This window comes from Labeo rohita, chromosome 17 (genome assembly GCF_022985175.1).
Source record: "Labeo rohita strain BAU-BD-2019 chromosome 17, IGBB_LRoh.1.0, whole genome shotgun sequence".
NCBI lineage: Eukaryota > Metazoa > Chordata > Actinopteri > Cypriniformes > Cyprinidae > Labeo > Labeo rohita.
The window spans coordinates 13,773,368-13,796,211 of NC_066885.1; the positions used below are offsets into that span (position 1 = coordinate 13,773,368).

The window sequence follows — 22,844 nt, forward strand, 5'->3', positions numbered from 1 at the left end:
ATGAACCCTTACATAGACAACAGACAAACTACAAGACAAGCTACATATTAAAATAGTAAGTAGGGGGCGCTATAATACAGTGAAAGGCGAGAGCGGGGAACAACACAGGCTCATTCAGAGGTCAAACGTCCTCATCCCACTGCCTACCACAGATGAATCCATTCACTGACGTCATAATGATTTCACAGTGATGTCAGACCAAAGGAAATGTTTCAATGAGTGAAAGTTAAGCAGTATTTTAGCATAGCATTTCTCAGTTATCCTATATGTCTTGCTTCTCCGTTGAGTATTTTAACTAAGGCTGTTCTTAAGTAGTGTGTTGCAACTTGCAGCTGGTAACTTTTCTGCTTAAAGTATCATAATAAAACGTATATTTTAAAACCCAGATAGCAAACATACGTCTGCAGATGTCTGTTAAAGATCTCTTGATCTGGAAAGCATCTGCTGTGTACAAACGTCTAATAGACGTCTTTCAGATGTCAGTTTTATGTACATTCTAAATCGTAAACATCTTAAAGACATCTAATAGACATCTATTTGACATCTGATAGGAAACTTCCTATAGACGTATTGATGTAGGTGCAGATGTAAATGCAGACGTCAAATAGACGTCTCTCTGTGATGTACGTGTGGTATCGGAAAAAAATTATGTACATCACCATTGAAAAGTGTGGGGTCAGTGAGAGTTAGTGAGAAAGAAAGAAGGAAAGAAAGACAGAAAGATTTTATTCTTTTATTCAGCAAGGATTCATTTGTTTGATCAAATGTAACAGTAAAGACCTTTTTAGTGTTACAAGATTTCTATTTCAAATAAATGCTGTTCTTTTACATTTTCTGTTCATGAAAGAATTCTGAAAATGTATCAGTGTTTCCATGAAATATTATAACAGTTTTCAATAATGCTAATAATAAGAAACACAAATAAATAAAGCAAAAAGCAAGGAGATAAAATACACTATAATACAATATATTATTTGTTTAATACTGTAATACTGATGGCTATTAACACTATTTAACAGTATAAGGTCCATGCACAGTGTTATGTAATAGACCATGTGAGAGTTGTGTCTTAAACAGTTGGTACCATGGATTGCTGTCTCTCATGAGGTGACCTATGACCCCATCTAAGGACGCAAGAATGAGATCATCTGTTATCTCAGTGGTGATGCCAGTAGCTGAAAGTGCATTGATGCCTCCATGCATCTGTTTAGACTGTACTAATTACAGTATCTTTACTATAAACAGTCTGAAGAATGAATGAGAGCGCTGATGGACAGAGTTTCTACTCCAGTAAACATTAGCTTAACAAAGTTTGGGTTTACTAGAGTTCATCCGTAAATTAAAATTATTTATTTTTCGTTAGTTATTTATCTCATGTTGTTCCAATCCCATATGTCTTTCTTTGTTTGATGGAACACAAAAGAAGATGTTAGGTGGAATGACAGCCTTTAACAGAATGACACCATTCAATGTGAAAATAGTAGCAAACAAAGTGAACGCTGCCTGAGGCTGTCATTCCCTGTTCTGCCTAACACTTCCTTTTGTATTCCATGGAAAGAAAGAAAGTGGAAGTGAGCCTGGATCACAAAACCAGTCATACGGGTCAAATTAAGTTTGAAATTAAGATTTATACATCAACTGAAAACTAAATAAATAAGCTTTCCATTGATGCATGGTTTAGGATAGGACAATATTTGGCCAACAAACAAATATTTCAAAATCTGGTGCAAAAAAAAAAAAATAAATATTGAGAAAATCACCCTTAAAATTGACCAAATGAAGTTCTTAGCAATACATATTACTAATCAAAAATTAAGTTTTGATATATTTACGGTAGGAAATTTACAAACTATCTTTTATAGAACATGATCTTTACCTAATATCCTAATGATTTTTGGCATAAATTTTTTTTACCCATACAGCGTATTCCTGGCTATTGCTAGAAATATACCCGTGCAACTTATGACTGGTTTTGTGGTCCATGGTCACATATGAACAAACCCCTCTGTAAAAAAAACCCTTCAGAATATCCATCTTATTCTTAAACGCGGAAGTAAGCCTATGGGTGAGACTTCCAGTTCATTATTCGCTATAGGGAAATAAGGAGAAGAATAACAACGTGCAGTAAACGGTAAACCTGTTTCAATATGATTCAAAATCATATGATAAGACACACCAATTTGCAATATCAAGAAGCAAAACAAACTGTTTTGTACAGCTAAAAATAGCTGGATGCGGATGAGACCAGAAGCCAGACCCATAAAATTCACAAACAGCCGTGCCCACCCTTACGGGAAAAATAAGGTAACAACTGGAAACTCATTTTTAAAAAACAGTCTTTCAAAATAAAAAGATTTGTAATGTTATTAAAATCTACAGTTGCATATAGATAAAGTGTGATAAATGTGTATTTTGGATGTTTTCTTTCCACTAGCTTTAAAGAAGACATTTTTGGACGCCAAAACCGACCTAAATAAATACATAAATAAAACGATTTTTTTTTTGACTGTATCGTCTTCATTTAAGTTGCTAAAAATCTTTCAGAGTAAAAGAACGACCAGTGCTGTGGTTTAGATCTAAAAACACCAGGTGGCAGTATGAAACCCTGTCAAGATGATGAAAATAAAAATGAAAACACACTCATATCATCTTTGAAATACATCCATTATAGCGCCTAAAATACCATTCGTTTAATTCTTGTCACATAAACCCTTAAATCCTTTTCATCAGCTGCTGATAAGACATAACAGACTGACAACAACTTTGTGACAAGATTGTAAATTGTTACGGTTAGCTTGTGAGTTTTTGTTTTGATTGACGTGTAAGAAACATTCCTCATTGGTCAAGCCAAAGGCGTGACGTAACTGTGCCACGCAGCTCTTTGAGCATCCCACTACTGCGAAGGCTATGAATATTAACAAGGTCAAGCTGACGTTGCTTGGTAACCCTGGGGCGTCCAGTCACGTTTCCTAATTAATATTTACAAGTCAACCTTTAGCATAGTAGGATTTGTTACTTTTCAGTCAATCAGAGTTTACTGGTCGAACGTCACTCAACGTATTTAATATTCATGAGACAAGCACGGAGGCTGTTTAAAGTTAAATAAACGCCGCGGCGCGACTCGTGTTGCACACAGTGTGCAGCGGCGCTGAGGGACAGGGGACGGAACGAGACGAACAGAACCGAACCGAACCTGCGAGGCAAGAAGACGCTTCTAGAGAATGACGTCCATTTGTCCAAGATGCGATAAGACTGTGTTTTTCGGTGAGAGTTTTCCCACTCGATTTATCACTCAGCAGAAGTGCAAGCAAAGTTCATTTGTTTGTTATTGTATCACTGGACTGGACTAATTGACTTAAACTGCAGGGTATTTATAATATGTGCTGAAAGGTCAGAGGTAATTTATTTTTTAAAAGGAATAATCCTCTGCAAATCTTGACAGAGTTACATAACAAGGGTTTGAAAAGAGTTTTTGTTTGTTTTAGAGTCATTCGTTTGTAAGCAGTGTGATTTGAACACTTTGTTTTCTTTTTGGGGTCTTAAATCGAGTTTAATAGTTCAAAAACACATCGGATTATTACTTTATGATTTATGTGGTATTGTTGTTTGCGCGCGTGTGTGTGTGTGTGTGTGTGTGTGTGTTTATATGCTTTATAACAAAAGTCCATGAATGTTCTTTTTCACTTTGGGATCTCAATGAATTATATACATAAATGTAATTAATTTCCATATTCGTATGCTGTATACGTCAGTAATCATGCCAATAGTGAATTTGTATAAGATTTAATGTTTTTTTTTTATTTTGTGCAAATGTGGTCTTGCTGTCCTTGATAAGCATGAAAAGTGTGTGACTGTGAAATGGTTAAATGCATGTGTCTAGTGAGTTTAACTGGGACAGAGTAAAAGATTTAGGGTAAAATAATAGGTTAATTTCAAAATTACTATTATAATTTTTCCTGCACACAGCATAGAGATTTCTGGGACCTCAAACTGTCAGTCTCAAGAAGAAGATGAGTGTTCATTTTGCAGCCTATGCAGAACTAAGTATTGTTATTGATAGGTCAAGCACAAGTGGCCCCGACGCTCCCACAACCACATTAGAGGATGTTCTCTAGTCTGTCCCGTTATTGTCGGCTCCTGTTTAGTATTCTGTCCCGGCATCCAGTATCCGTGGGGCTAGTAAATGCTATAGCCCATGAAAAGAGAATTGGGTGACGGTGTTACGTAAGCATTTGGCAAGGGACTCTTGAACAAAGTGAGCGGATCTGTTGTGCTACTGTTGCAGGTTAGCGGATGGAGTAACTCTCTTTTTGGCTGCGTTGAAGAGGAGCTTGATGATTTGATATCCCCGCTGAGCCTAGACTTCTGAATATGTCTGAGTCAGTGTGCTCTCTGTTTGACCTGACTAGTTTTGTCTGATGGAATGTGTGTGTGTGAGAGACAGACCTTAAGAATGTTGGCTTGTTAGGCTTTGGGGAGGTGGGTTTAGCCCCCAATATGCACAATGTCAGTGTAAAATGCTTTTATATCATATCATGGCTCTTTTGATTGGTATGTTGTAACTACAAAAAAATATGCTGATTGATTGATTGCAGGATGGGATGTTGACCAGTGTGTTTTTCTCTGAATTGCTTGTGTTTCTCACTGCTGTGCTCCAAAGTCCATGACTGTTTACTGTGTGTTTACTTATAGCAACTATTGATTTTTTTTTTTTTTTTTCAATTCATGAGCTGATAGACTATGAATAAGACAGCAAGCAGTTTTTTTTGTGCTGAAGCTAGCTGAAAATCAGCATACAATATTGTTTAAAAAATCGAGGTGGGAAAGAGATTGCATTTAATTGATCAAAAATTCAGTAAAAACAGTAATATTGTGAAATATTATTACAAATAATAATAACTGTTTTATAATTGCATACATTTTAAAATGCCATTTATTTTTGTGATGGCTAAGTTGAATTTTCAGCAGCCATTACTCCTGTCTTTAGAGTCACATGATCCTTCTAAATCATTCTAATATGCAGATTTGCTGCTCAAGAAACATTTCCTCTTCTTATCAATGTTAGAAACAGTTCTACTCAATATTTTGTAAGAACAGTGATATATATATATTTTTTTTCTTCCAGGATTTTTTTCAGGCTTTGAATGAACAAAGTTCAAAAGAACAAAATAAATGAAATTGATCTTGCTAAGCCCAAACATTTAAATGGTAGTGCATCTAGTTTTTTATCACTCATTTTTTTTAAATATCAGTAAAATGGTTGTTTGTTTGATTGTGCAAAAAAAAAAAAAAAAAAAACTGCTTGTGAAGTTTAGAAAGGTCAGAGATAAGATGCTCTTTTCGACATCCGCTTGATAGGAGCAGATCCGACTCAGCAGGGTTTGGATTAAAACAGGATCTCCATTTGGAGCACTTCTTTGGATGGTCCAGTTTGTTCTTCCTCTCCTTTGATGCTGAATTGTTCAGCTGCAAATGCACAGATACAGACTCCACCCTAAAAAAATATGAGTGGATAGTCTTCTCAGAGCTCTTGTAAATATTGTTTATAGATATCTCTTTGGATATGAATGCACAAACACACCCTAAATTATAGCTGGTTTATTAAACTGCATTTTAGCATTTGCTGAGCAGGACACAGCTGTAATGATCTGTTAATTTACAGTAACAGTAACTGTAAAAGTCATATAAATAATACCATTAAATTTTTAAAGTTTTTGAAAGTCTCTTATGCTCTTTATATAATATAAATTTATATTATATTTAATTTTATATTATATTATATTAATATTATATCTATATATTTAAAATATTAAAATTGTAATATATTTTTAAAAAGTCCTATGATGAATTTTCAGCAGCCTTTACTTGAGTCTTCAGTGTCACGTTCATTCAGAAATCAAAATATGCTGATTTGCTGCTCAAGAAACATTTATTATTATTATTATTGTTATTATCAATGTTGAAAATTGTTATAATGCTTAATATTTTCATGGTGTGATACATTTTTACAGTTTCTTTGATTAATGAAAGTTCTAAAGAACAGCATTTGAAATAGTAAAGACATTTTTATAATATTACAAAAGATCTGTCACTTTGGATCAATTTAATGCAACCTTACTGAATAAAAGTATTAATTTATTTTTAAAAAATCAGACCCTTAACTTTTAAATGATAGTGTATGCTTGATACGTTTTTCTTGCTTTCTTTCAGTTTAGAGAACAAGAAGACCACGTAAAGCTAGTTATACAAAGTCATGTTTTTGACCAACATATGTGATCCTGGACCACAAAACCAGCCTTAAGTAGCACGGGTATATTTGTAGCAATAGCCAAAAATAAACTGTATGGCTCTCTCAATTTTAAGGCAGCCAGGTTACAAATTATTTTAGGTTGACTCAACAAATTGTTTTTTACAGTGTAGGATATGAAGTAAAGATCATGTTCCATGAAGATATTTAAAAGATAAAACATAATTTTTGATTAGTAATATAATTTTAATAACTTTAAAGGTGATTTTCTCAATGTTTTGAATGATTTTTGCAACCTGATTTTAGATTTTCACATAGTTGTATCTCAGCCAAATATTGTCCTATCCTAACAAACAATACATCAATAGAAAGCTTATTAATTTAAAAAAGACTGGGTCTGGTCCAGCAACTTTTACTCTCTAAAAGCCATTCACTTAGAAAGGAAGAGGCTGTTTGACTGAGATGCAAAGCAGCCAAACAGAAGTTTATCACTACAGGACAACTGCAATCTTATTAATTGGTTGTAATTTAGATATACATTACTGCAGTAAAAGCAGTCATTCTCAGCATTATATATCACACACAATGATCAGATAACCCATTACACTCTCTCCCTGTTCTAGCTGAGAAAGTGAGCTCTCTGGGGAAGAACTGGCACCGTTTCTGTCTGAAATGTGAACGATGTAGTAAGATTCTGTCTCCTGGAGGCCATGCAGAGGTAAGCAGATATTGATATTGCTGATGTTGCAGACTGAGATGACACTAAAGAAATCTCTCTCTAATCATTGTGCTTTTCCCTGTCTTTCTTTCTTTCTTTCTACCTTCCTTCAAGAGTTTTTTCCTTTTGAATTTCAGTGTGTAGTTCATTAAATATTTGATGAGTTTCTTTAAAAATCTGTTAAGGGAGAAGTCCACTTCCAGAACAACAATTTACAAATAATTTACTCACCCCCTTGTCATCCAAGATGTTCATGTCTTTTTGTCTTCAGTCGTAAAGACATTATGGTTTTTGAGGAGAGCGTTTCAGGATTTTCTCTATATAATGGACTTCACTGGTGCCCCGATTTTGAACTTCTAAAATGTAGTTTAAATGCAGCTTCAAAGGGCCCTAAACGATCCCAGCCGAGGAAGAAGGGTCTGTCATTTTTTTTCGGAAAATAAAAATTTGTGTACTTTTTAAGCACAAAAGCTTGTGTAGCACTAGCTCTGGAATGCGCATCCACATGCTACATACTATTGAATTACGTCGAAAGGTCACGCCAAACGTAGGCGGAACTACAGACCCAGTGTTCACAAAGCGAATGCACAAAGACTAAGGAAGTGCAAGTAAGTCAAACGCTATTTACAAACAAAAAGGTACAACGATGTCAGACGATTCTGAAGTTGTAGGAGAAAATTGTTCGCCATACTCTACCTTTTTGAGCTGGAGTACACATAAAATTAGACGTGATTCATAGTGTCGTGAACGTGCAAAGTATACAAATTTTTATTTTCCGAAAAAATGAACTGAGTGTTTCACTAGATAAGACCCTTCTTCCTCGGCTGGGATCATTTAGAGCCTTTTGAAGCTGCATTTAAACTACATTTGGAAGTTCAAAATTGGGGGACCAATGAAGTCCATTATATGGAGAAAAATCCTGAAATGCTTTCCTTGAAAACCATAATTTGTTTATGACTGAAGACAGAAAGACATGAACATCTTGAATGACAAGGGGGTGAGTAAATTATTTATAAATTGTTGTTCTGGAAGTGGACTTCTCCTTTAATTAGCCAGTTTGACTCGAGTGCTGATGACTTTGATCAGACAGCACAGACAGGATCCCTGATGACAGATACATTTTAGACTGTGATTCTAGTTGTCCTAATTCTGGGTCTAAATGTATCAACAGAGTTTCTCACAGTGAAGGCTGCACATCCACAGTGTCATAGTTTAGCAGGCGATCACACGAGCTCAGTCCTTTGAGCTGACACTGATTGCAGGTCATCCCTGTCCCTCTCTTCCATTTGGGTGCCCCTCATTGTCTTTTTTTCTGCATTCCTTGTTTCCCCTCTCTTTTATATTGAACTGACATGTGTGAGGGTCCTGTCTAATACGTTAGGGGACATTTTCCAGTTCGGTGATCTGTCTAGTTTCCTTGTTTGGGTTAAATGCTTTCATTCCTTTTCATTCCATTCATCCATTCCTTCACCCGTAGACTTGTCACTCATCACAAGTGGATTTTTATGGAGGAACTGAAAGTCCTACAATAACTGTAAACACAGATAATTAGTATTTATAGTAACCTCATTGGATCTGTCTGGCATGTTTTCTGACTGTCAGGAAGAGATTACAATTACAAATATATGTATTATTTATCTATTTAATATTGGATGGAACATTTAAGCATGTTTGTTTTCTTGAAACTGTTACATAAACCCATTCCCATACTCTCTTTGAACCCTGAACATCAAAATAGCAAAGAACGAAAGGACAAGAAATAAATAAATTATTGTGTTCAAATAAATATCCCCGGTATGCCTTACTTTATCCAGTCAGTTTTACAGTATAAAACAGAAAAGAGATTGACAAGAACAGCGGGATGAAAACTGACTGGCTGTGGTAACACGAAGTGAAACAGATTCTTTTAGTCTTGGGGTATACTGCTACTTGCCTGTTAGAGGAAATGTAAATCATAATATTCTTAACCACAGTGAAATTCCTAGAGAAATGGCAGTAATCTGTAATTTTCAGAAACGCATGTTCAGTCCAATATAGTTACGCCAGTTCAAATAATTTTACTGAACAAGTAGGTATATCTGTAAGCATATGCTCTTTTTCTCCCACACTCAGTGTTACTGTGGGTCTTTACCAGAACTATTACAGGGACAATAGAGGGACAAAGATAAGTGTTCATTCAAACCAGAAAACAATCGTCTGCCTTTCTCCCTCTTTTTCTTTCCTCCTTCTCCTTCCTTCTCTTTCTCTCTTTCTTTCTCAACACGCTCGCGCCTGCATGCACACAAACAGAGCAGTCACACACAGCTTTAGTTTAATTATAAGGTGAGCTCTGACTTAAAATGAAGGAGGGTTTTGTTTTCTATTGCGATTTCATTTGTGTTGATAAAAATGGATGGACAAACAGCTCTTTATTGTCTCACTAAATGATATATTTAGGCTTGTTACTCTTTTATTACAGCTATTGTGTTCCCTTTACTGCGTGTGTGCTCTTTTTTTTTTTTTTCTCTCTTATTGTGTTCAAAACAGCAGGAGGTTGTGTTGTTGTTGGTGTTCGCTAACTGCAGGTGTCGACTGCTTTATTTAAATTCTATTCTTTGGGAAACCGCTCTCAGTGGGAACACAAACTGTATTTTTAGTTCATGCCACAAGATAGATATTGAGATAGATAGACAGACATTGAGACAGATGTTGCTTTTAACATATAAAATATACATTAAAAAATCCCTGATGATGATAAATGTGAAAATTAATAAATGCATATTTTCCTAATATGTATTCACTCAGTTTAGCATGTTATTTTGGCTTTATTTTAAGAGCACTGTTTTGTACGCACACACACACACACTATAATGCATGCACACTAAAATAGAGGTATGTGTTTGTGTGTGCGTAAGGAGGCTTGAATTTCAGTCCAATTTGAGCCTGACTGGGTCTTTTTATGCAGTCTGGGAGGAGCAGGAAGGAACAGAAGGATAAACAATGACCTCTAATGAATCCAGCACGACACAAGCCGCTTTATTCCATCTCCCACACACACTTCTGATCATTTTACCTTGTCTGAAAATGCAGGTTTCAGTAGAAGAGTGCCTTGAACAAATTTTAACCTTTCCAAAGTTTTAATAAAAAAATAATTAAAATTGCTAAGTCAATATATTACTGTTTGTTCAGTTTGTGTACGCGCTTAAATTAAAAATATTCTCTATATTATGTTTAGTGTGTTTTATTGACATAAAGCCTTTGTTTCATGTATGCAGCAAAGTGCAATGAGATATTCTGCTATGTATGTAAAATAGAGTTGAAATGGACTAATAAAGAGATTCTTTCTCTCACACACAGCATGATGGATTGCCTTACTGTCATAAGCCCTGCTATGGAACTCTCTTTGGACCTAAAGGTATGTACAATAAGTTGTAACTGGAGTTTGTAAGCCATGTTGTGAGTGTGTGTACAACTGAGATATTTTACACTTAAAATGCAATGTTTTTTATACAAAGATGAGTGAGAATCTTGGGGAAGTGTATTTGGGTTTTTTGTGGTCTTTAATGCTAGTTGCTCTTTATGTGGTGTGTGTTCTTGTACAGGAAATAAAGGTTTGAATCAGGGCTCATTTAGTGACATATGACTCTCAGTGACTTTTAGAATAACCTTCCAACCAAAGACAGTACACTTACAGCTAGAAACCTTATCCTGTGTGTGTGTGTGTGTATGTTTGTATGTGTGAAAGAAAGAAAGAAAAAGAAAGAAAACCTAAAGACGGCCCAGGTAAAAAGCTGTAAGATTAAAAAAAAATTACATTTCATTTTACAGAACATTTTTAAAATTTAAAGAGCTCAGTCCTTAGATCACTAGGTGTTTCTTGGGGTTTAGAACAAGAGAATGAGTTCATGATGACTCAAAAATGAAACCTATGGTTTAATAAAGACCTTCTGAAGTGAAGCAATGCGTTTGTGTGAGATCCGCTGAAATGCCACTCTCTTGTAAATGCACGTATGACAGTTAGTGAAAGCTAGAGATTATGGTTTGTAAAGTTTTAAATATTGATATTTTTCTTACACAAATGCATCGAATCACTTCAGAAGGCATTCGTTAAACCCCCAGAGCCATGTGAGTGTTTTTTTTTATAATAGATTGATGCACTTTATTGAACTTCAAAATATCAACAGCCATTCACTGCCACTAGCTTGGAAGAGCCAGGACATTTTTTAAAATAACTCTGATTGCATTTGTCTTAAAGAAGAAAGTCATATACAGGGTGAGTAAATTATGGGGTAATATAAATGTTTGGATGAACTATCCCTTTAAAGCAGGTCTTTCAAGTCGAACCAGAACTTACAGGGACATTTCATTCAGTACATTTATTTGAAACTCTAATTAAATTTCCTCATGAGAGCAAACAGTGAAATCAGTTAGTGAAGTGGAGTCTTTGGAATCTGATAAGTGTCCATTCTTTCCATACAGATGAGAATAGATGAGGACACACTTGCAGATAGTCCGTTTTTCACTTACAAATCATTAATAGTTATAACAACATCTGCCCAAATGCAATATGGTCATGTACACATACATCCACAATAACACTTCAGACACCAGAAGAGTTAAAACAGATCCAGTGACAGCATAAAAGAGACATGCATAGTGGCTGACTGAAGTTGTGTCTGTGCCTGTATGTGTGTTTAAACGTAGGAAATTGTAGTGTTTGGTAAAATGCTAGGTTTTGGTGTATGGCTTATGTTAATGTACACTCAGACTTTAGAATATGCTTGCTTCAGGTTGTAATATACTATTGCAGTGAGAGTGCATTTCAGGAGAGATGCATTTTATCAGGATCCGAAGAGGATATTTTTGGCTTTTGACTAATGCTATCTGCATTAGCAGAGTCTGAACTCTTAGATATGGGCTTTATCGACTACTGACACTTACTCATGCAGTAATGGAATGGTACTCACTGTTCTATCCTCCCATTGGTAGGTGTAAATATTGGAGGGGCAGGGTCTTACATATATGACACACCTCCTCCGACACCGGTCAGCAAATCAAGTGACAGCCCTTTAGACGGATCGCCCACCACACCTTGGACCAACTCACAGATCAGCTTTAATCAACCTAAAGGTACTGTCATTTAAACACAGCCTGGTGTTGGAAAGTTTGGGGTCAGTAAGAAAAAAATTACCGCATTCAGCAAGGACACATTAAGTTGATCAGTATGAAGTAGCACAACTGTTTCAGCATTGCAAATAATAAGAAATGTTTCTTGAGTACCAAACCAGCATCTTAGAATGAATTCTGAAGGATCATGTGACACTAAAGACTTGAGTAATGACTGCAGAAAATTTAGCTTTTCCGTAATATGCTGTTAACATTAAAACAAAGTATTTGGACACTTTTTGAGTGTCAACCATTAGTGGTATATGTCCTTAAATAATGTGGTGAACTACACCTGTGGTTTCTCTGCTGGGACACCTGTTGAACTTGAAGGGAACTGGCTTCATACATCTACTAAAATAACCTTGACATAATTCGGTTAAAAGTAATTGAAAATGGCCTAGAAAAGGGATGTTATTCCTGAGAAAATGTCCAGCATCTGTCTTGTAATGAAATAACGTGCAGTCATAGTTAAGTGCGACTAATTGTCCAAATGTGTCCATACGCTATTTTTAGCCCTTGTATATATAGACGCACTCTTCCGAGCTGCATTGTTCCACGCATTCCATTATACATTAACACTTCCTCTGCACTTTTTAACACACACACAAACACACAGATTCTCACACAGTGGGAGACAAAAATACTTAAACGTGTGTGTTGTAATGGAGGGGTGGGAGGATGGTTTTCCAAAGTGACCCCCTTGGGATTTTACGCTGTGGAATTTTAATGGCCTTCGTTGATTGGCTCCTTTTCTGAAATATTTCCCCTTAATAGGTGTTTTCCGACAGGCAGGACGTTGCAGGAATGTTAGGGGAGGGTTTTAAGGACCGTTGTAGAAACGTCTGGAGAAATGTCCCAGAATGCGTTTCCTAAACACGTGAGAGCAAGCACCATGATAAAATTAACAAAGGAGAAGACATTATGATCTAAAAATGGTAACAATCTGTCATCTTTGATGTGAGACAGACGTTGATTTTAAAGTCTGTAGGTTTGGGAAAGGAAGTGCCGCAGATCCTTATCAAAACACATCATACAGCACAGTTTTTATCACACCAGCATGGATCTGGCCTTCAGAAGCATCAAACCAGAAGTTATTTAAATGTTGTAATGACAGATCTTTATTAATAACTTCCTAATAAATATAATAAACACAAAATACACAAGTCAGAAAAGCACCTTAATGTAAGTTTGAATGAATTATGGTCCTCCTTGGCTGAAATTATAGTCATAGTTCAGCAGCTTTTAACATGCACGCATATAAATGTATATGTATGTTTTAAGGTATTAAGGTTTTGCTTTTATTTGTAGCTTCTACTGCACCTACACGCATGTTTGCTGGAGAGACTTATCTGTGTCCCGGCTGTGGAAAAGCAGTTTATTTCGGTGAGTGCAGTGAATCAAAACTATGACTTTTCAGACATTTGAGAACTTTCTGGAATGTCTGTGGTTGGTGTGTGTATGGTTTTGTGCTGCTGTATATGCGCAGCATTCGGTCTGACCACTCTGAGATTTCTGAGTCCATTTAAAGGGGAACAGCAAGATTTTTAGTAAATAAATAAATAAAGGTGTTTTTCATTTTTTTTTTTTTTTTTTTTTTTTTTTTAAGTAGTTTAAGGTGAAAGTCAAAGGTGTGTTGTTTATGATGGTTACTTGTCATTTAGATTCAAGTGTAACATTTATAGACTTTGTAGTTATTTTCTAGCCACACACAGCCTTAAATTATGTAAGAAAAGTAAAAAAATAAAAATAAAAATAATAATAATATAATTATATAAAAAAAATACATACATAAATACTCCATATAAAATTACTAATTAATTGTACATATACATTTTTATATTATTTTTTAAATATATAACAGTTAAAAACAGCATTGTGTTGTATTTATGTGGTGTAATGTGATGTCATTGTCTAATGCTGCAGCTGAGAAGGTGATGTCACTGGGTCGCAACTGGCATAGGCCTTGTCTTCGCTGTGTGAGGTGCAAGAAAACGCTGACACCTGGTGGCCATGCAGAGGTACTCACAAATGCACAGTACAATCTACTGCTTCCATTAAAGAAGTTCACTTCCAGAATAAAAATTTCCTGATAAATTACTCGCCCTCAGGTGATCCAAGATGTTCATGTCTTTCTGTCTTCAGGTTTTTGAGGAAAACATTCTAGTGTAGTTGACTTCAGTGGTGGCCAACGGGTTGAAGGTCCAAATTGCAGTTTCAGTGCAGCTTAAGAGTCTTATCTAGCAAAACAATGTCATTTTCTAAAAAAAAAAATAATTCTATATATATATATATATATATATAGGTCACACGTACTTAGTTCTTCATCAGGCGGCTGAAGTCAGGCGGGTGCAAGACGAGTATTTGTGGATAAAAACGTACATTAATTGTTTTAACTTTAAAATGACGTTTTGCTAGATAAGACTCTTATTCCTTGGCTGGGATTGTGTAGAGCAAAGCTGCATTTAAACTGCAATTTGGACCTTCAGCCTGTTGATCCCCATTGAAGTCCACTATACGGAGATAAATCTGGAATGTTTCCCAAAAAAACCTGAAGACGGAAAGACATGAACATCTTGGATCAAATGGGGGTGAGTAAATTATCAGGAAATTTTTATTCTATAAGTGAAATAATCCTTTAAAGCACAATATGCTGTTGCTGCGTCTTCACTGCTTCAACTTCTCTACTAAGATAAAGATGTTTTCAAGTGCATTTTTTTTGTAATTAAATATTATTGTTTTTGTTATAATAGTATTAAATATTAAAGCAATAGTCCACTTCCAGAAAAAGTTGTTACAGATAATGCACTCACCCCCTTGTCATCCAAGTTCATGTCTTTCTTTCTTCAGTCGTACAGTCTTTTTTTTTTTTTTTGAGGAAACATTTCAGGAATTATCTCCATCTAGTGGGCTTCTATGGTGCCTGAAAATTTGAACTTCCAAAATGCAGTTTAAATGCAGTTTCAATGGGCTCTTCACAATCCCAGTTGAGGAATAAGGATTTGAGGTTAAAAAGGTTTTAACCCTCGGGTGGGTTCACGCCCACAATAGAAGCCCACTATATGGAGATAATTGCTGAAATGTTTTCTTTAAAAAACATAATTTCTTTACGACTGAAGAAAGAAAGACATGAACATCTTGGACGACAATAGGGTGAGTACATTATCTGTACATTTTTGTTCTGGAAGTGAACTACACCTTTAAATTCCACAATTAAAACAGTAGCTAAATCTAAAATGTAAATGATATATTGTGTAATATTTGTAGAATAATAACATAATGATTGCTATATCATTGCTTAGGCTCCCTAATAATGTGCTGTATTTTCTCTATTTTCTGCAGCATGAGGGCAACCCATACTGCCATGTGCCCTGCTACGGCTACCTTTTTGGACCAAAAGGTGTGAACATTGGAAAGGTGGGCTGTTACATTTACGAAAAAGAAAATGCAGAGAATGAAATGCCAAGTGAACATTAAGTCTCAAAGGAAAATCTCTTTTTTTTTTTTTATTTGTTACAGAAATATTTTTTACATATGAATCAAATTGTAAGGTGTAAAGATTTATTTTCACGTAGTCAGAATATTCACGTCATTGCATATTGCATGTAGGCCACTGGCATCTTAAAAAAAAAAAAAAAAAGAAAGAAAAAGACAAACAGGCACACATACATAGGCTCTTTCTCATTTTTCTGTTTTTCTCTTTCACAAACACAGACTCAATTTCCATTTATTCACTCAAACTTACTCTTAGAAAATATCTGTAATTATTACATGGCACTGGAGAAAGTTGTAAATCCTTGTGTAACTAATAAAACGTATTTTAAAAGAACTTGTTCTTTCAATTTTTTTTGTGCGCATTTACTGTCCTGGGATGTGAACATGACACTAAACCATTTAGGATTGAATGTACACACAATCTCAGTAGTCCTCAGTGTGTTTATTCATTCTCATTTTCTCCTCGTCCACCTGCTTGTCATGATCTTTTGGGATTTTTCCTATTCAATATGATTGAAAAATGATTTGGTTAATGAACACACATCTGTTTTGGTTACAGTATTACATCCTTGACTCAACAGAATTGTTCAAGTGTTTAGCAGTGTCTAAATACAAGTCTTCTGTAGTTGCCTTGACAAAATACTATAGGTTATGACTTACCCAGTACCCTCGATATCTTCTATAGTCTCAGGTAGACACCTGTCTCGTGTCTCGGGTAACTGCCAGGCCACCACAGAAGCAATGAGTGCCACAGAACACAGTATGGTCTGAGAGAAGTGTCCCCAGAAACTATCCAGTAGCAGGACTAGAGGAGCCACAGACACACCCAGACGAGCCAGGAAAGAGTTATAGCCCATCCCATTTTGCCTGAAGAATTCAATAAAATAAATGTTGTTAGATACAGTGCACTGATATGTAATGAGGAAATGTATGAGGGATGCAACTGTAAGAATAATTGCACGTCTTTATTTTACATTTATATCAAATAATAAAAATATCACGTTAACTGTTTTTTTTAACTGTTACCTGAGGACAGTGGGGTAAAGCTCCGAGCTGTATAATACAATTGTAGAAAAAGCAGCAACTGCAAAACCTTTACCCAGTATTGCCACCACAGTACGACCAACCCACTGATCTAAATGTGAAAGAGACAATAATGAACACAAATGAAATGCATCCTCTAGTGGCCATTCTGGTAAGTTCAAGTTGTACTGTGCTTATGCGATCTCTGTAATGCGACTTGAATTACTGTTACTGTTAGTGTTGGTCCACGAATCTAATCGACCAAGCAGCGTCTCAAGATGTTTCTGCAGAGCAGTTACATGATTACGCCAGCAGGTGGAGACGTATCTCAAACATCCCACCATGCAGAAACTAATTTTAGGGAGGTAGCGTCACTAACTCAATTTAAAGGTAAAGGTAATTCAGTAATTATCAATAAATGGTTATTGGACAAGGTCTCCAAGTGCTCTTGTGCATTATCAAGATTGTATATGTAATAATAATTATGGCTAAAACAGCTTTAATGTTTTCCAAATTCACTCTGGTGATGTCTAATCTCTATTTTATACCGTAGAAAGCATTTTGGTCTGATATGAACAGCAAGAGACAAACAGCAGGGTCACCAAATCTGACAAGGATTTTTAAAGGAGAAGTCCACTTCCAAAATAAAGATTCACATATAATGTACTCACCCCTTTTTCATTTTTCATCCAAGATGTTGTCTTTCTTTCTTTCTTCATTTGTAAAGAAATTCTTCTTCTTATTATTATTTTTTAGGAAAACAATGCTGCATTTTTCTCCATATAATGGACTGGTATGGTGCCCCGATTTTGAATTTCCAAAAGGCAGTTCAAAAAGTCCATTGTATTATTTTTATTAAAATGACCAATCGTAGTTAACCAAAGTATACTCTCCTCTATTTATATCCCAGAAAGCATTTTGTTCTGATATTGTTTTATGCTCCGCCATGAACATGCAAACTCTGTGTAATCTGGGTCATCACAGTTAGGGTATGTGGAAAAACTCCCATCTCCTCCAACTTCAAAATCGTACTACATCGCTGCAGAAGTACCGACCGAGTGTTTATAAAGTGAACATGCAAAGGAGATCAAACGCCCTTTAGAAAAAAAAAAAAAACGCGATGTAGGGTGATTTTGAAGTTGGGGAGGAAAATTAGATGGGAGTTTTTCGACATACCCTAACTGGATTACACAGAGTATGCATGCACATCGCAGAGCGTTTGAGGTTAAAAAGTATATAAATTGTCAATTTGTTTAGAAAATAACCGATCATTTCGCTAGATAAGACCTTCTTCCTCGGCTGGGATCATTTAGAGCCGTTTGAAGGTGCATTTAAACTGCATTTTGGAAGTTCAAAATCGGGGGCACCATTGAAGTCCACTATATGGAGAAAATTCCTGAAATGTTTTCCTCAAAAAAACGTAATTTCTTTACAACTGAAGAAAGAAAGACAGGAACATCTTGGATGACAAGGGGGTGAGTAAACTGTAAATCTGTAAATGTTTGTTCTGGAAGCGAACTTCTCCTCCTTTAAAGCTGAACAGTGACAACAGCGCGTACTACAGTCACAGATGGTCACAGCATCAGGGAGCTGCTATCAAAATGCGGGAGAAAGGTGGGATGTCTGCAGTCTTAGCGTCTTATCCATCTGTTATATACAGCAGCATTATTACTTTATATAACAGATGGATAAGACACTAAGACTGCAGACATCCCACTAATGCTGCTTTTCCATGATATTCAGTAACAACATCACTTTTGAACATGTTACCATAATCATTGGTTGGTTTTACCGCTCTTACCTTTGGGTATGAATATGTTAATCATGAGGCTGATTCCAGCCAACAGATGAGATCCTGCTTCAGTTTTACGTCTGCCAATCTTCTCCAGCAGGTAATATACCATCAGTTTAGAAGGAACCTCAATGGCTCCATACACAAACTGAGTGAGGTATATATTTAGTCCAAAGCCTGTGACGTTAAGACTTATACCATAGGTCACAGTGGCAACACAAAACCTGTAAGAAGTAAAAAGTTTTTAATAGGTGATTTATTATTCAAACAAAGTCCAGGTTCTTTAATCTAGTGCCACTAAAGGCTAGTGCAGCCAACAGCCTGCATTATTAGGGCCTGAGCATCAATAATTTTGTTGTAAATTAGCCATACAATGTCCAATCTGACCCAAACTTCACATGTTCCATAAGAGTCCCGGATTGAACACATCAAAAGGCCAATTATTTTGTTATAATCATAGTGCCACCTGCTGGCAACAGGAAATGACTTGTATTACACCTAAGCCGGGCTCACACTACAGGATTTTTTGCCTGATTTTGCCCCGATCTTCCCCTCCCGAGAATCGGAGCAAAACAAAAAAAGCAAACATACCATGTTCAGTCTGCACCAAACTTCATATGTTTGATCAAAGTCCTGACTTGAAGACTCGTCAATATCAAGTTACAGTCATAGCGCCACCAGCTGGCAGCAGGAAGTTTGGCACATATAAATGACTTTGACAAATTCCTTCTATTTTTGCCACTTTAAATGCATATTGCTCACCGTTCGTTGTGTTCCTAAAGCCACCGGGTGGCGGAGAGCCCAGGTGTGAGGGTCCTTTCAATGCTGCTTGCAGCTTTAATTTTAACTGTTTTTTTTTAAATAGCTGTATAGCAGCATCATCAGGATTGCAGATGATTCTGCAATTAAATCTTCAGCAATCAGCAAATCATAACAAGCAAATGCTGAAGGTCTGCAGTCTGAATATAAACATATTTTACAATAAATGTAAAAATGTAAGCCGTTAAGGACAGCCTTGTAACTTTTTGTCTGATTTTCAAATACTTTTTTGCTTTAAAGGGCTCATCGGATGCAAACTTCACTTTTACATGTTGTTTTATGACCTCCATTGTTTCGATGCTGGAGCAGGGATGTGAGTTAGATAAGAACATCTCAGACTGAGCGCTTGAGGTGTTGTGTTGCTGGATGTAAAAATGAACATAGTGGTCGTCATTTACTCCTGACATGTGAGTTGCTGAAGATGCAGTGGATTACATTTGCTTGTGAAGGGAATGCGCCTCCCGAGTCCTGATCTACATATATTCATATATGTTGGCACCAATCATTCGTGATCCAGCGTCACTTACAGCAGAAGTGAGTGTAAGTTTTTTTTTATGAATCTCTGCAATCAATTTTCCTAATAACGTGCTAGTTTGCAAGTTTCGCGGCTAAAGTAAACAATCTCTCAGAGCAGCAGGGAGAAGAAAGGGGCGGGGTGAGCAGAGCTCATTTACATTTAAAGGAACAATCCCTCAGAATGGGATGATTTTTGCAGAGCTCATTTTGACAAGGTAAAAAGGGTATTGTTTTACAAAACAATTGAGAATTTTTAACCAAAGTATATTATAGACTTTTCATTAAGACCCTAAAGAATCATATCAGCTTGTGTAAAATGGGCATCTGATAACTCCTTTAAACCAAAGTTGTGATTCACCTCATAGCTGGTTGTTTGGTTCATGGCTTTTAACTCTTTAACAAAGACTTTAAAAGTCCCTATAGAAAAAAATAATGGTGAAACTACTTCCAGGCCACTGAAAAAGTGGATGGGCACAGTTGAACTGTCTTTCATTTACACACCATATGGTTCCTGTGAGCAGAGCCAATCTCCTCATCTTAGGGGTTCTGACAAGGTCCAGGTACGAATAATTTCTCTTTCCCTCATCTGTAACTATTATAGAGAGAGCCTAAAGAAAGACAGAGATGTAGTTACAGACCTACAGACAGTTACTAGCCTACAGACAGACAATTGTTTTAAAAAAAAAGTGATCAGTCCAACATTATACATAATTTTCTCTCACCTCAGGTTTGATTCTTGAGATAACTTCCTCCTTGCGGTTCATAACAGCACATTTATGAAGATAATAATGAGCTTTTTCCCCCCTCCCATTGGCTATCAGCCACCGAGCTGACTCTGGAACCCACCTACATCAGAAACATTTGCTCTATAGAACATTCTTACCCTTAATTGACTAACGTTGTGTTTTAATTTGACAGAATACGCAAGGTCCATTACCACCAGAGGATTGTGCACAACAGTAAAGGTGACGTGACGGCCACTGTCAGCCATCTCCAGTCTCTGATACAGAACGCAATAAGAGCCAGTGAGGTGGCTCCAACAGCCCATGCCATACTGTCAGTTATACATACAAGCCTCCTATGCTGAATGTCCACCCACTCCACATCTGAAGAAAGACATGCATATACGGTAAGGCATTTTACTGTTTTATATTCACATTCAATCTGAGGACCTGAGATAGGGGTCTTACTGAGTACGGTTGAGACGATAACGATGCCGGTGATGGTGAATCCACTAAAGAATCTCAGCACTGCAAACATGATGAAAGAGGAAGAAAAGATGCTGGCCAATGCAAAAGCCATTCCTGATATATAGGACACCAGCAGCATTGGCTTACGGCCAAATCTACATGCCAAACAGAAGGTAGGTTTATTTCATGCTTGTGGTGGCGGTCTTCATAAAATGCAAATCGTTCACAATATTTATCATAATACACAGTAATGTTTTTGAAACATCACCTGTCACTCATGCCTCCAAAGAAAGCTGCTCCAAACATCACTCCAACAAAGAAGATGGTGGCCACAGCTTTATTCAGACCTTTGTTATCACATACCAGATCCCACTTAAAAATTGACAGAAAAAAACTTTTCTTAATGCATTTGATAGGTTAAGTTGAGGCCAAACCAGTGACTGAAAATCCATAACTCTGCACATGCAGTGATATTTTTGATTGCAATTGCAGAATTGCTAGCTAACAATTAACAACTAGTGACTTGCTCAAGTTAATTTTTCATTTTATGTTTTTCTTTAAGATTTAGCTACAGAGTTTAAATCAAAAAGTTTTTCAGAAATTTTTCAGTCCACAGGCCCATTCTAGCGAGAAGACTGAAATCTCACCTGTGTGGCTAAAGTGCTGATGAACGTGCTGTTGTCATACTCCCATCCATTCTGGCACTGGACTACTGGAAGATCTGTCCTGCTGGAGGAGTTTGTCAACAAATGTAACTGAGGATAACTGAACATTTGACAAGAAGCAGGAGTCCCATCATCTTGAACTGGAATACTGACAGTCAGTTTCTGCTCCTGACTCAGATTCCCCAAGATTCCTTCAGCATCCAGAGCGCTGATATCACAGTGATGAGATGGGATAGCAGCGATAAAGTTGCTCAGTAAAAAGTGACACGGTATAGTGAATCGTCCTACAAAACTGATGCAAAGAATCATCTTCTGGAACCTGCCGAAGCCATTGATCTCCGTAATTAGATCTTCAAACTTCATGGTTTTTGTTGATACGCAGACTTTCCTTAGTGTCTCCCTGCAAAATCCCTTGTTTATGTGGTGCGTTTTTATGGGATATCAAAGGTTAAGGTAATTGGAAGTCAGATGCATCTTGTACTTTGGTCATTAAAAAAACTGCTTTGGTTGTCTATCTGCATTTAAAGTGTGTGTTCATGTTTTCAATCTGCTACCCATAGTAGCTTGTCAGCAGGGGTGAATGATTTGTGATTTGGTTGTAAAAGAGTGTCTAACCATGTGTGCATTTCACGTGGGTAATTCACAAGGACATTGACACTTTTTTTACCTTTCGGATGGTATCTTTTCATAGCACTCTTTGGCTATAAATTTTGCTTAAAGATAAATAAATATACTCTACAGTCAAAAGTTTTTGAACAGTAAATATTTTTAAATAGTAAAAATATTTCACATCTTTAATGTTTCTGCTGTACTTTGGATCAAATAAATGCAGGCTTGGTGAGCAGAAGAGACTTATTTAAAAAATATTAAAAATACTGTTAATAAAACTTACTGTTTGAAAACTTTGATAGTGTATTATAAACAGTTTCAATCCCTTTTTGATAAGTTTTCTCTTGTTAAACATTTTATAGGAACCTAATTTCTTGAGTTTGTAGAAAAAAGGCAAGCTCCAGCTGTGATCATGTAATAAAACTACATCTTTTGTTAGAGCTGTCATGTTGAGTTGTTGACTAGTGTTAAGAAGGATTTTCTTAGCTAAAACTAGAAAAGTTTGTCATAAATGTTTGACAAAAACTAGCAAAATATGCCATCTAAATTCCTATAGATTACTTTAGAGAATGAGTGGAAAAGTATAAACACATTTTATGTGATGCTGACAGATAGGGTTTTCTGTATG

The 22,844-nt window shown here is 36.2% G+C and overlaps 2 protein-coding genes across 2 annotated transcripts; one reads left to right on the forward strand and one right to left on the reverse strand.

The window, feature by feature from the left end:
- The first annotated feature begins 3,095 nt into the window (after positions 1-3,095).
- crip3 (cysteine-rich protein 3) lies at positions 3,096-15,765 on the forward strand. Its single transcript, XM_051133896.1, has 7 exons — positions 3,096-3,264; positions 6,871-6,965; positions 10,302-10,359; positions 11,934-12,074; positions 13,419-13,493; positions 14,034-14,128; positions 15,450-15,765. Exons 1-7 carry the CDS (start codon positions 3,222-3,224, stop codon positions 15,582-15,584), a joined length of 642 nt encoding a protein of 213 aa, XP_050989853.1. The 5' UTR covers positions 3,096-3,221; the 3' UTR covers positions 15,585-15,765.
- On the reverse strand, positions 15,717-22,116 carry slc22a7b.3 (solute carrier family 22 member 7b, tandem duplicate 3). The gene is made up of 9 exons (XM_051133894.1): positions 21,590-22,116; positions 21,211-21,314; positions 20,943-21,097; positions 20,690-20,858; positions 20,475-20,598; positions 20,254-20,360; positions 18,427-18,641; positions 16,629-16,737; positions 15,717-16,469 (listed from the first exon to the last, which is right to left on the reverse strand). Exons 1-9 carry the CDS (start codon positions 21,968-21,970, stop codon positions 16,259-16,261), a joined length of 1,575 nt encoding a protein of 524 aa, XP_050989851.1. The 5' UTR covers positions 21,971-22,116; the 3' UTR covers positions 15,717-16,258.
- Positions 22,117-22,844: the final 728 nt, after the last annotated feature.